The sequence below is a fragment of the Anolis carolinensis genome, chromosome 4 (genome assembly GCF_035594765.1).
Source record: "Anolis carolinensis isolate JA03-04 chromosome 4, rAnoCar3.1.pri, whole genome shotgun sequence".
Classification (NCBI taxonomy): Eukaryota; Metazoa; Chordata; class Lepidosauria; order Squamata; family Dactyloidae; genus Anolis; species Anolis carolinensis.
Genome location: NC_085844.1, coordinates 56,622,798 through 56,637,575, shown reverse-complemented (window position 1 = coordinate 56,637,575; position 14,778 = coordinate 56,622,798). Strand labels below are relative to the sequence as shown.

Sequence of the window (14,778 nt, the reverse complement as noted above, 5' to 3'; positions counted from 1 at the left end):
TTCATTCAAGGTAAGTAGTTCTAAAGAATTGCAAAACTAGCCAAAGCCAAATGCTCCCATTCAGGATTGAATTTGTGAAAATGTTTACTGGGAACTTTCCCTAGTGCTTGCTTTTATTTGTTTGCCTTTTCATGTCTTGTATCAACTTCTAATTCCTGATGCTCCCTTTCATTAACAAAGATGTGAGGCCTCCACATTCACTGGGGTTAGGGTCACTGTAAACCCATGAAAATAAAAAAGATGAATGAAAAAGAATGTGTTTTTTTTAATCTGAGGGAACACACCTCTAGGCATGACTCTATGGTCAATTTGCCTCAGAAATTGAGCACAGAATCTCACAGGAGGACCTAGATCAGTGGTTCTCAACCTGTGTGTCCCCAGGTGTTTTGGCCCATAACTCCCAGAAATCCCAGCCAGTTTACCAGCTGTTAGGACATCTGGGAGTTTAAGGCCAAAACATCTGGGGACCCACAGATTGAGAACCACTGCCCTAAAGATTCATAGAAGGGTATTCACTCTCACAATCTGTAGGTCCTCCAATATGACTACGTAGAAGTAGACTATAGAGTTACACTGGAGGACCAAAAGACTGCTAGAGAGAACAATTCAATCAAATCCACAAAAGTCAAAATTGGAATCATGGAGGGCTGACTACTTAGCTTAAAATCAGGAATACTGGCAGTTTGCCTAAAAGATTTCAAACTCTGTCTGAGTACTGTATATTTCTATCCCCAAATGAGAGCACTGCAAGGAAGATTATCTTTCGTCTCTTAAAAAAAATCAGTCTTAGGGCCCTTCCAACTTCCTTTTAACCCAGGATCTGATCCCAGATTATCGGCCTTAAATTGGAATATATGGTCCTCACTGTCAGATAACCTGGGTTAAACAGATGATCTGTGATCAAATTCTGGGACATAGTGTGGAAGGTAGCCAGTTTTCGAGTTCAAATATTTATCAGAGTATATACACCAAGATTACATAACTGAAAGGACAACAGAATTGGAGCTTCTGGTGGCGCAGCGGGTTAAACTGCTGAGCTGTTGAACTTGCTGACCAAAAGATTGGTAGTTCAAACCTGGGGAGTGGGGTAAGCTCCCATTGTTAGCCCCAGCTTCTGCCAACCCAGCAGTTTGAAAACATGCAAATGTGAGCAGATCAACAGGTACCGCTCCGGCGGGAAGGTAACGGCACTCCATGCAGTCATTTAGTTAGGCGATCCCTTGCAGTTCGAGGATGATTGTCTTTGTCAGGACCCAGGCTGCAGAGCACCAATAACCATGCGCAGAGGCCAGACTCTTTACTAATATCTTTATTAAAGAAATATATAAAAGCAATAAAAACAAGTGAAGGATAAAGTTCAGAAGCAGACCTTTCAGATGAGGTCAAATATAGTCCAGAAATGTATTGTCCAATATAAGATATTAGAGTCCAAAGTTTTAATCCACTTGACCGAAACACACACTTTGCCAAGCAATAGTGTGGGGAAATAACAGAGTCTTTAAGGTCCAATGAAGCTTGACAACAAGGCTGGAATTAACTTGGTTCTTGGCTAGATCCGTGACTAGAAGACGAAGCAAACATGAAACATGAAACAGAGTCCGTGGTTAGTCCGTGAGACAAGACAAGGCTTGAAGCTTGATCCGGGAAGCAAGGAACTGGGAATACGAAGTCCACACACGATCTCTCTCCTCAAGCTGAACAATTGACTCCGCAAAGTATCCCTGGCGCTAAGCACCTATATTGGGTCTCGTTTTCCCGCCAACAGAACTCTTTCCCTAGAGAACGAGAAGCGAAACTCAACTCTGTCCAGATGCATGACTCCTTAGAATTTCCCAAGGGAAGCAGACCTAATCAGCCATTTGTTTGGCAGCGATTCTCATGCTTCTGCGATTAGCCTCTCTGGCTCCTCTATCTTTGGAGTAATTTTCCCTCTGGGAAAACGGGGGGGGGGGGGGGAGTTCTGCCCAAGGCCTGTTTGGCTGAATTCTTGTGGGCAAACATCAACATCCTGCAGATGAGGAGGCTCCGGCTCTTGCTGAACCGGCGAAAATCCCATGTTTTCCTCTTCGTCTGCCACAATAGTACTAGGAACAGGACTACAAGCCCATGAGTCATCACAGTCTTCCATCTTGGGTGTGTGTCCGTAGATGGCTGAAGAGACCTATTCTTGATCTGCATGTTCTCCCACAGTGAGGACATCGGTTTCCAGGTGGAAGGCGGTCCCGGTCAGGGTTGGCTTGACACTCCTTCCTCTTGGCATGTTTCTCCCTTAAGCCCTCAATTCGTGCCTCTTCGAACCTTGGAGGTGTCTATGGACAACACCAGCTCTTTGGCTTAGAAATGGAGATGAGCACCAACCCCCAGAGTCGGACACAACTAGACTTAATGTCAGAGGAAAACCTTTACCTATATGCTCCAAGATTACATAACTGAAAGGAAAACAAAATATACGAATGGTCATCCAAAGGAGAAATGGAAGCTGAAGTGGGAAGGCCTTATAACCAGAGCGAAAGGGAAAGGAAAATATAAGGAACTGAACTAAAAAATGTTCATGATCGAATAAATAATATAAATCAATGAAAAGAGTCATAACTGGTCCCGGAGAGAGGGAGGGGGAGGGGGAAAAAGATAGGTATAATTATTGTACATTGTATTGTGTGTTGTATACCACCATTCGTGAGTTTACAAACAGTATTTATATTACCTTTTTTAAAAGAGCAAAAGATAATTAGAAGTCTTACATTTCGCCTTCATCTAGTATCTACTCCTTGTGAAAATAGCACATGGCACATGCATAAATAAACATGCCCATAGAAATATCTCATATCTACTAGGAAAACACCAGTCTGATTTTACAGATCACTTGCCTTTTCAAGATGAACTGAGGCACTATTGTTAGCATTACAATGTTTCTCTTTGCAAGTGTTCCCAGTATCTTGGAACAGTTTCAATCTTTAGCCAGTGCCTACTTGAACTAATGACAGAGGATGGGTGATGTTCTCCAGTTTTTGTTGCTGTGATTTAAATATTTTCCAGCAAGCAAAAATATTTCTGGATGGAGCTACATACAGATTACAGTGAATTTTGATTACAGTGAATTTTGAAAAATTATCTGCTGAATGTATACAGTACTAAGGTTCATGCAGGAAAACTAGGAATACTGGGTGGATCGGAGAGTGGGCAGGGAGAGACTTTTTAAATCCTCTTCTTTCCTTTGAAGTCCCTACAGTTTGATTAACATAAAAACTTCAGCACACAGAGCATATGTTGTTACAAGTTTGTGTGTGAATGAGTGGCTTCAAATCGCCTGCTGACTTACCCTGCTAAAAATGGGACACATTAAACGAAACATAATGAAGCTACCCACGTGGCATACTTGTGATTCTCAGCTGCAGCCTCACTGCTTCAATTATTTCTTCTCTGCAAAGTTTGGCAAGATTCAATGGAGCTCCCATGGCACACATCTGTACCTTTTGCTTGCAAAGTCTTCCTCCAGAAGTATTTTAATTTTAGTTAAAATACATTTTATTTTAGTCTTTTAAACTCTACATAAATGTTCCAGAAAAGAGCAAAGGTATTATTCTTCCCATTCAGCCAAAATATTAATTCAGATATTGTAACAAATAATGGTTTAAGCCAGGACTGAACAACCTACAACCCTCCAGGTGTTTTAGACTTCAGCTCCCAGAATTCCTGGCCATGGAAACAGCTGGCTAGAGTTTCTGAGTGTTGGAGGCACAAACATCTGGAGGGCCACAGGTTGCACAGGCCTGGTTAAGCTAACATAAATTAAATTAAAATTTGTAAATTGCGCTATCACAGCTAGCTACCATTGAGCTTTCTTGACGATAGCACGTTTGAACGGAGTCAAGCTCTTTAGGATAGTTATCATGTTTCTTCTGCTCCTGTGTCTCTTAGAAATAAATGATGGGCAAAATTTAACATTGGCACCCATCCTGGGGAGGGCGTAACAGGAAAAACCACATCTATATTTCAAAGGTAGAGGTGTTCACTCCCAAACCACTATGGATGGTCTACATCAGTGGTTCTCAACCTGTGGGTCCCCAGGTGTTTTGGCCTACAACTCCCAGAAATCCCGGGCAGTTTAACATCTACAGTAGAGTCTCACTTATCCAACACTCGCTTATCCAACGTTCTGGATTATCCAATGCATTTTTGTAGTCAATGTTTTCAATACATCATGATATTTTGGTGCTCAATTCGTAAATACAGTAATTACTACATAGCATTACTGCGTATTGAACTACTTTTTCTGTCAAATTTGTTGTATAACATGATGTTTTGGTGCTTAATTTGTAAAATCATAACCTAATTTGATGTTTAATAGGCTTTTCCTTAATGCCTCCTTATTATCCAACATATTTGCTTATCCAACTTTCTGCCGGTCAGTTTATGTTGGATAAGTCAGACTCTACTGTATTAAAATTTCTGGGAGTTGAAGGCCAAAATATCTGGGGACCCACAGGTTGAGAACCACTGGTCTACATCTTTTCAGAGGCTTTGATGCTGGTGTACAAGCCACACTCATGCCCATAGCTTAGGCCCTTCCGCATAGCCATATAACCCTGAATATCAAGGCAGAAAATCCCACAATATCTGCTTTGAACTGGGTTTTCTGAGTCCACACTGCCATATATTTCAGTTCAAAGCAAATAATTTGGGATTTTATTCAGCTGTGTGGAAGGGGCCTCAATAGTCTCCAGATTTGTTGCCCCACTTTTATTGTTGCCCATACAAACCAAGCAATATTCTACAGAGGGGAATATACTTAGAACTGAAATTGATGGGGCAGAAATGATCAGAAATTGACAAGTGGTCCAGGAAACATCACTAGACATGAAGATGGAAAGGTAGGGCAAAAGGGAAATGCATTCTAAAGCTAGCTCCAATCTCAACAATAGGATGTCCTCCTGCTATGTCTGAGATAGGTAGGTTGAGAGAGATGCATTTTTATACCAGCTGCTTCTTTTAGGAGATTACAGCTAGGATACCAACCTGGGAATGTATGTGTCAAGTCTCTACTGTTCCACATATAACCCTTTCATTCCTGAGCAATATAGCTCTCAGGAATATGGAGGCAAATTCTCTAGGAGACTACAATGGCCACAATAAAGGTAATTCGGATATTCTGAAGTCAAGCTAGGTTTTGGAACTCAAAAGAGAACTTGGTTTTAAGGAATGCCACCTTTTCTTGTTTTTATTTAAAACAACTGCCATTAATAAGACACCCAACTGACTATGTTATTTGCAGGACTGTAGCTAGTAAAGCACCCAAAATGGAAGTCACTAATAAAACTTCCAGACGCTGACTTTGAATCCACTCTTAGTTTCTCAGTATGAGTGTACTGGGGTTACCAGAGAACTAGGAGCCATCTGGGAAAAAGTGATGGTTACTGGCATGAGTTGCTGCTTCTTGCCTGCTTGTTATGGATGTTTTTGACAGGAAAGTCTAGGTGCATGACTGCAAATAAGAGTGGAGTGAATGTCATATTTCCTCAATTTTGAAATTCAGAACTGAGTGCTGTCACACGCAAAAGAGACATAAGAACAGGTGGGGGAAACTTAAAGCCACCTAAGGAAAAAATGAACATGTTTATTGGCAACAAATGCTCACTGTGTTCTGCAGAAAAAAAGGAATGGAAAGGGGAACAGAAAGGAGAATCACTGAAAGGGCATGGCAGGCTCTAACAGTGAGAAGCATTTCATATTTTAAAGCTTTTTTGCTGTCTCAATGAATCATAATGCAACTCCACCAGCCTTCCATGACTGATACCTTCTGTGCATGAATATTATGCCATGTCACCTTATACCATGGTGTGTGTTTTTAATACTATAACTACAAATCCATCTAGTGTCAAATATGGAATATTAAGTCGCAAGTAAGGAGCCAATATGCACCTGATAGTTGGAAAATATGAAAAAAGTTTTAAAATAGAATCCACCAGCACTGTGACAAAAACAAGGGAACCTCAGTGAACTTATGTACTCATATATAAGTGTGTGTGTTTTGAGCCCAGTACTAGCATAACATATTGGGGGGGGGGGGGGGAATAATGATAAAGGTCTGTAAGTATGCCTTTGTAGAGAAAAGACAGAGAAACGCTTCCTTCCCTCTTTCATAATAATAGAAAGTGATTTAGCCACTGAAACAGAATGGTAGGAGACCAATGTTAGATAAAACGCAACACTTCTTCACATAGTTAAGGTAAAGGTTTCCTCTCAAGATTAAGTCTAGTCGTGTCCGACTCTGGGGGTTGGCGCTCATCTCAATTTCTAAGCCAAAAAGCCGGTGTTGTCCGTAGACACCTCCTAAGTCATGGAGCACCAGCATGACTATATGGAGCGCAGTTACCTTCCCACCGGAGCAGTACCTATTGATCTACTTACATTTGCATGTTTTCAAACTGCTAGGTTGGCAGAAGCTGGGGCTAACAATGGGAGCTCACTCAATTCCGTAGTCAGCAAGTTTAGCAACTCAGCGGTTAAACCCGTTGCACCACCACACCTCTCTTCTTCACATAGTATACAGTTAAACATAGTATACAGTAGAATTTACTAACAGAAGTAATGGATGCGAATAAAGAACAGCATCAAAAAATGATTAAACAAATTCCTAAAGTATGGGCCATTAATGGCTAGCTACTAGTCAGGTGCCTATACACGAAATCCGGTAACACATGGGACATGTCCTTGTGTATCAGTTGCTGGGAAATGTGAGAAAGAAGGGACCATTGCACTCATGTCCTGCTTGTAAGCATTCTACATATAGGCAAGTGTATAGGCAAGCAACTATACAAACATAATGCTAGTCTTTTTGTCTGATCCAACACAGGCCCTTCTTAAGTGGTTGATCAAATACCAAATTTAGGACAAACATGAAATATATTATATCCACAATAGCTTCAACTAAAACATCCTTATACAGATATCAGATCTATGCCCTATGAACTACCAAATGCTATGTTGCCAAGCTTCTGAACAGAGCCAAAAATATTATTATACGCTGGACACATGTTTCTCATATCATCTGAAATAAACACTGGAGTGCAACTTACAGAAAGTCATGCACAATGTCAGAACACAGTCCAGCTTACAACAGGTAAGTCCCTTCTTCTATTCCTCTGAACTACAGTGTTTGCAAAACAAGAAACTCACAAATAGGTTTTCACTATTTTGTTGAACTTTGTATCACTGCTCACCTGCCCTAGGTAGCTTCTCAATCTTAGTTTGTAGCAGGAACACTATTTATTTATTTATTTTATTTCAAATATTTCTATCCCGCCCTTCTCACCCGGAGGGACTCAGGGCGGCGTACAATTGGCAACAATTCGATGCCGATACATCATTAAAAACAACAACATATAAAAAATACAACCAATTAAATACAGTATAAAATATAAAACATAAAACGTGTTTAAAATCCGTTCGTCCAATATCCTCCAACTTTATCCATATAACAATCTGGGTCGTCTTTATCATTTATTCATTAAAAGCCTGGGCACAAAGCCATGTTTTTAAGGCTTTTCTAAAACTCAAAAGGGTTGGGGCTTGCCGTATATCTCTGGGGAGGGTGTTCCATAGCCGGGGAGCCACCACTGAGAAGGCCCTGTCCCTCGTTCCCACCAGCCGCGCCTGTGAGGCAGGCGGGACTGAGAGCAGGGCCTCTCCAGATGACCTCAGGGATCTTCCTGGCTCATAGGAGGAGATACGTTCGGACAAGTAGATTGGGCCAGAACCGTTTAGGGCTTTATAGGTCAAAACCAGCACTTTGAATTGGGCTCGGTAGCATATCGGCAACCAGTGGAGCTGGCTTAACAAGGGGGTAGTACGCTCCCTGTAAGCCGCCCCAGTTATTAGTCTGGCTGCCGCCCGTTGTACTAGTTGGAGCTTCCGGGCCGTCTTCAGAGGCAACCCCACGTAGAGAGCGTTGCAGTAGTCCAAACGGGATGTAACCAGAGCGTGGACCACCGTGGCCAAGTCAGACCTCCCAAGGAACGGGCGCAGCTGGCGCACAAGTCTTAGTTGTGCGAAGGCTTCCCTGGCCAGCGCCGAGACCTGGGGTTCCAGGCTCAGCGATGAGTCCAGGAGAACCCCCAGACTGCGAACCTGCGTCTTCAGGGGGAGTGCGACCCCGTCCAGCACAGGCTGTAACCCTATTCCCTGTTCAGCCTTGCGACTGACCAGGAGGACCTCTGTCTTGTCTGGATTAAGTTTCAATTTGTTCGCCCTCATCCAGTCCGACACAGCGGCCAGACACCGGTTCAGGACCTGAACAGCCTCCTTAGTGACAGGTGGGAAGGAGTGACAGAGCTGGACATCATCTGCGTACAGATGACACCTCACCTCGAAACTCCGGATGATCTCTCCCAGCGGCTTCATGTAGATGTTAAACAACATGGGGGACAGTACTGAACCCTGCGGGACCCCACAAGTCAATGGTTGTGGGGCCGAGCAGGCGTCCCCCAATGACACCATCTGGGAACGCCCCTCCAGGAAGGACCGGAGCCACTGCAAAACAGTACCTCCGAGACCCATCCCGGCAAGGCGCCCCAGAAGGATACCGTGATCGACGGTATCGAAGGCCGCTGAGAGGTCCAGCAGAACTAGCAGGGACACACTCCCCCTGTCCAGTTCCCGGCGTAGATCATTGATTAAGGCGACCAAGGCTGTCTCGGTACCATGCCCCGGCCTGAAGCCAGACTGTGCCGGATCCAGATAATCGGTATCTACCAAGAATGCCTGGAGTTGTGCGGCCACCACACGTTCCACGACCTTGCCCAAAAAGGGGAGATTGGAAATAGGCCGATAGTTCTCCAATTGAGTGGGGTCCAGTGATGGCTTCTTCAACAGCGGTTTGATCACAGCCAATTTAAGGCTCGCTGGAAATATGCCTTCCCGAAGGGAGGCATTCACCACCACCTTCACCCACTCGGCCAATCCCCCTCTGGCTTCTCTCACCAGCCAGGATGGGCAGGGGTCTAGGATGCATGTGGTAGCCCTCACCTCTCCAAGCACCTTGTCCACGTCCTCAGGCTGAGCCAATTGAAACGAATCCATCAAAATGGGACAAGCAGGTGCTCTTGCTACATCCTCGGAGACTGCAGTTAATATGGTGTCAAAGCTAGAACGGATCAAAGCGACTTTGTCCGCAAAGAACTGAGCAAATGCTTCACAGCGGGCTGCCGAGTTGTCAGGGATCCCATCTTGGGGGGCGGGATATAACAAACCTCTGACAACTCGGAACAGCTCCGCCGGACGGTTCTTTGCGGACGCAATATTAGCTGCAAAGAAAACATTCTTTGCAGCATCTATTGCCGCGGCATATGCCCTGAGATAGAGACATAGCCGTGTTCGGTTTGGCTCGCTCGGCTTCGAACGCCACACACCCTCTAGTTCCCTCTTCTTTCGCTTCATCGCTGCCAGCTCCTCAGTGAACCAAGGAGATGGTTTAGCTCGGGTACTCGAAAGGGGATGTTCCGGAGCGATCGTGTCTATTGCCCTAGTCACCTCCTTGTTCCAGAGGGCGACCAGAGCATCGACAGAATCACCAGCCAAGGTGGCGGGATTCAGGCAATTTGACCTTTATTTTAGATTCACCACTGAAAGATATCTTCTCAATGCACATACATGGAAAATTAGATCGCTCAACAATGAGCAATTCAACTTCTTAAAAAATAAAAAGTGAAGTGGAAACAAACAGCTGGGCTGAATTATTTACAATATTATTTCATGAACCAGCAATTAAACTAATCTTTGTGAGATACTTATGCCACAATTTTGCCCTTCCTGTCTGAATTATTTTGACTTCATCTTCTGGAACAGCCCTCCTCAATCTCTCTCTCTCTATTTAGGACTTCCAATTCTCAGAATCAGGCACTGAACAAACAGCGAGGGAATCAAAGTCTAAAATTTCTGGGAGTCTAAAGGCAAGAAGCACTGTCCTAGCTGTCCTAGCACTACACGATAACACTGATTATTTCAGGGTTGTTGTATGTTTTCCGGACTGTATGGCCATGTTCTAGAAGTATTCTCTCCAGGAGAGAATACTTCTAGAACATGGCCATACAGCCCGGAAAACATAAAACAACCCTGTGATCCTGGCCATGAAAGCCTTCGACAACACTAATTATTTCACTTGAATCACTTTTTAAAATCTACATTTTCCATATTATCTTGGGTACTGCAACTAGGCATGGGCCTAAGGAGGATTGCCAGATGGTTGTTATCCCTTCAATGGTTGTTTTCTACGCAACCATTTAAAGAAACAAGAGCTTGTTGCTATGTGCTTCAAGTTGTTGCTAAGTTATGGTGACTCTTCTTGGAGTTTTCAGCCTTCCTCTGCGGCTGAAAGAACGTAACTTCCCCAAAGTTGCCCAGTGGGTTTCCATGGTTGAGTCCCATGCTCAAAGAATACACTGCTCTGGCAGCAGAAAGTATAAGGAAAATAACATGGGTAGTTACACATGGGATTGCCAGGTAAAATTGGGAAAGCTTATGGGTAAATGTTCCCATATTGCTTTCTGCATACCATCTGCTTCCACTTCCCCCAATCCTCAAAAACGTAAGATCCTTGGGGCAGAAGACTGACACCGTCTACACTGCACACTTTTTTTGTGTCAAGAGCAACTTGAGAAACTGAAAGTCACTTCTGATGTGAGAGAATTGGCCGTCTGCAAGGACGTTACCCAGGGAACACCCGGATGTTTTGATGTTTTTACCATCCTTGGGAGAGGCTTCTCTCACGTCCCCGTATAAAGTTGGAGCTGATAGAGGGAGCTCGTCCACGCTTTCCCCGCATTGGATTCAAACTGGCAACCTTCAGGTCAGCATCCCAACCTTCAAGTCATCAGTCCTGCCAGCACAAGGGTTTAACCCACTGCGCCACGGAGGGCTCCAAACATTGTGGACTGATATCAATATTAATAAACACACACACATATTTCCTGCTGTTGTGCACCATCAAGTCGCCTCAGATTTATGGCAGCCCAAAAGCAAACCTGTCCATGAGTTTTCTTGGCAAGATTTGCACAGAAAAGATTTTCCACCCAAGAAATGTGTCCAATTGAAACAAGCCTAGGATACAGCTTATATAGCACTGCTTATTACTGGAAATATTCTCAGATATTTCTCATACACAATGGCATGGTAAAATGTTGTCTAAACAATGGCAAAAAAGATTTGCTTTCTGAAACATTTAAAAATATTTCCAAGCCAAGAATACAGAATCTATGTATATGGAGGGCTGACTATATTGTTTGTCTTGATTGTCTTGATGATTATGATGTATGACAAAGCTTTGTAAACCTTTTCCACTTGCAACCCCTTTCTGCCTAGGAAATTTTTACATGACCTCAGGTATAGAGTAAAGGTTTTCTCCTGACATTAAGTCTAGTTGTTTCCAACTGTCGGTTGGTGCTTATCTCCATCTCTAAGCTGAAGAGCTGGCGTTGTCCGTAGACACCTCCAAAGTCAGCTTTAAGTCATTCCACAAGTTTACGACTGAAGTCCAATTTGCAGTTTTGCACAAATAAGGAACTGGGAACAAACTTTCATTTCTCTCAGGCGCCACAGATGTTCGCTTCTTCTCAACCAAGAGGCTGGGGAGGAAACAGCCAAAGCCAATGTTCCCTAGAAGTTCTCCTTACCTGTTCCGTCTGTGGTTTTGAGAGCAAAACAGAAACAAAGGATGGAAGTCCTAGAGTGCGTAGGCAGTGTATCAACGCATGTGACCCCAAAAGGCAGAACACTTGGGTGGAAATAAGTCCCCAAGTTATAAACAAGATAGGTTCTATAGGTTTGTTCTTAAGCTGAATTTGTTTGTTAAGTCAGAACAGGTACATTTTCGAGGTGTAACACCAACCAAAAAATAGAATTTTAAAGCTTTGGGTAGCATAGGGAAAGGTTAACACCCGTGTGGTGTTAGTTTTGCTGTCTGGGCCCCTGTTCAGAAGATTGCACCTCAATGTGTCGTGGAAGGCTTTAATGGCTGGAATCACTGGGTTGCTGTGAGTTTTCCGGGATGTATGGCTATGCTCCAGAAGCATTTCTCCTGACGTTTTGCCCACATCTATGGTAGACATCCTCAGAGGTTGTGAGATGTTGGGAACTAGGCAAATGGGGTTTATATGTCAGTTCAAGGTGGGATAAAGAACTCTGCCTGAGGTGAAAGTGGCACAGGCTGGTGAGCAGCCTGCTGCAATAAGTCACTGACCATGAGGTCATGAGTTCGAGGCCAGCCCGTGGCGGGGTGAGCACCCATCAATTAAAAAATAAAAAATAGTCCCTGCTCGTTGCTGACCTAGCAACCCGAAAGATAGTTGCATCTATCAAGTAGGAAATAAGGTACCACTTATAAAGTGGGGAGGCAAATTTAACTAATTTACAACGTTGGGATGAGGAAGTGCCGTCACAATGGATGATGAAGCAGCTGCTCCCCCCTGTGGCCAGAATCCAACATCCCCTCAGGAAAAGGTTGAATTGCCTCTGTGTCTGTCTCTGTCTCGGTTCTATGTGTATATGGGCCTTGAATGTTTGCCCTATATGTATATAATGTGATCCGTCCTGAGTCCCCTTCGGGGTGAGAAGGGCGGAATATAAATACTGTAAATAAATAAATAAATAAATAAATGTTGCAATTGGCCAGCTTGATTAGCATTGAATGGCTTTACAGCCTGCCCTGGGGGAATCCTTTCTTAGGAGGTGTTAACTGGCCCTTGTTGTTTCTTGTCTGGAATTCCTCTGTCTTCTGTTCTTCTTTATTTACTGTCTTGATTTACTGTCCTGCCTCAGGCAGACAAGAGTTCTTTCGCCCACCAAGAACATTCCACAAATATATAATTCCCAACACCTCACAACCTCACAAGCCTGGAAAAGTGTTGGGTAACTCTTGGGGATGTTCTCCTCTCCTGCAGCCACTTACCTGCCAGCCCTGTTTGTTCACCCCACACCCTGAAACGCCACCCTCCCACAAAGCTCTCCATCACAAGTCGCCTTGGGTGTATCATAGAATCATAGTTGGAATTGAGTCTCTCGTGGCGCAGTGGTCAAACCCTTTTGTGCCAGCAGGACTGCTGACTGAAAGGTCGGAGATTCAAATCCGGGGAGCGGGGTGAGCTCCCATCAGTCAGCTCCAGCTCCCCATACAGGGACATGAGAGAAACATCTCACTATTATTATTATTATTATTATTATTATTATTATTATTATTATAGGAGCCCCCGATGGTGTAGTGGATTAAAGCCTTGTGACTTGAAGGTTGGGTTGCTGACCTGTAGGCTGCCAGGTTTGAATCCCACCCAGGGAGAGCGCGGATGAGCTCCCTCTATCAGCTCCAGCTCCATGTGGGGACATGAGAGAAGCCTCCCACAGGGATGGTAAAAACATCAAAACATCTGGGCATCCCCTGGGCAACGTCCTTGCAGACGGCCAATTCTCTCACTCCAGAAGCGACTCATGTTGCTCCTGACATGAAAATACAGTAGAGTCTCACTTATCCAACATAAACGGGCCGGCAGAATGTTGGATAAGCGAATATGTTGGATAATAAGGAGGCATTAAGGAAAAGCCTATTAAACATCAAATTAGGTTATGATTTTACAAATGAAGCACCAAAACATCATGTTAGACAACAAATTTGGCAGAAAAAGTAGTTCAATACGCAGTAATGCTGTGTAGTAATTACTGTATTTATGAATTTGGCACCAAAATATCACGATATATTGAAAACATTGACTACAAAAATGTGTTGGATAATCCAGAATGTTGGATAAGTGAGACTCTACTGTATATAAAAAACAATTGCAATGGAAACAATAACATTAATTAAAACATCCATATAAATATACATTCAGAGGCGCATTCCGAATCATGATCCAGGTCTGTTGGTTATTCGTCATAAATTCATTCACAAGGATGGTAAAACATCAGACTCCCAAGCATCCCCTGGACAACGTCCTTGCAGACGGCCAATCTTCTCACACGAGAAGCCACTTGCAGTTTCTCAAGTCCCTCCTGACACGGAAGAGACCTTATGGGCCATCTAGTCCAACCCTCCTGACACCACTTTAACTGCCATGGTTCAATACACCTTCTGAATCAGGCATGGGCCAACTTGGGCCCTTCTTGCAGGTGTTTTGGATTTCAACTCCCACCATTCCTGGCCTCAGGCCCTTTCCTTTTCCCCCTCAGCCGCTTAAGCGGCTGAGGGGGAAAAGGAAGGGGCCTGAGGCCAGGAATGGTTGGAGTTGAAATCCAAAACACCTGCAAGAAGGGCCCAAGTTGGCCCATGCCTGCTCTAAATAGTCCTAATAAGCACATTTCTGCGTTTGTTTTTTAACTCGACCCTATTGTTTGTTTCTTTCCCCAGGGGGAAAACTGCACCGCAGTGGGAAGCGGTGTCAAACTGCTTTGGTTCCTTTTTGCAAACGCTGCAAGGCCACAGCAGAGCGCTTTGCAGGCTCGACGCTGGGACTTGCAGCAAGGCTTCTCCTTCCCAGCCCGGGAATCCCAGGGAGCTGTCAGGCTGAGACAGCGTTGTGGTTAAGCCCTGGCTGGCGGCGGACTCACCTGGCCGGGAAGAAGAAGCGCCAAGAAGCAGGCAGCAGCGAGGCGGCTCAGGCCGCGGGACCGGTTCGCCATCTCGGAGGGAGTCAGGACAAGCCCCGGAGTTTCCGGAAAGGCCTGCCGATGAAGCAGGAGCCGGAGCCCGCCTCCAGGAGGCGGAGCAAGGCCTCTTCCTATGGGGTGATTCGCGGGGCT

At 44.4% G+C, this 14,778-nt stretch overlaps 1 protein-coding gene across 1 annotated transcript in view; it reads right to left on the bottom strand.

Moving 5' to 3' along the window:
• npc1 (NPC intracellular cholesterol transporter 1) overlaps positions 1 to 14,743 on the bottom strand; it is a 54,958-nt gene extending 40,215 nt beyond the window's left edge. Inside the window, exon 1 of the mRNA XM_062980443.1 lies at positions 14,587 to 14,743. Within this exon, the coding sequence (XP_062836513.1) occupies positions 14,587 to 14,658 (72 nt within the window). The 5' untranslated portion in view covers positions 14,659 to 14,743. The remainder of the gene's footprint in view (positions 1 to 14,586) is intronic.
• Between the last annotated feature and the right edge of the window lie 35 nt (positions 14,744 to 14,778).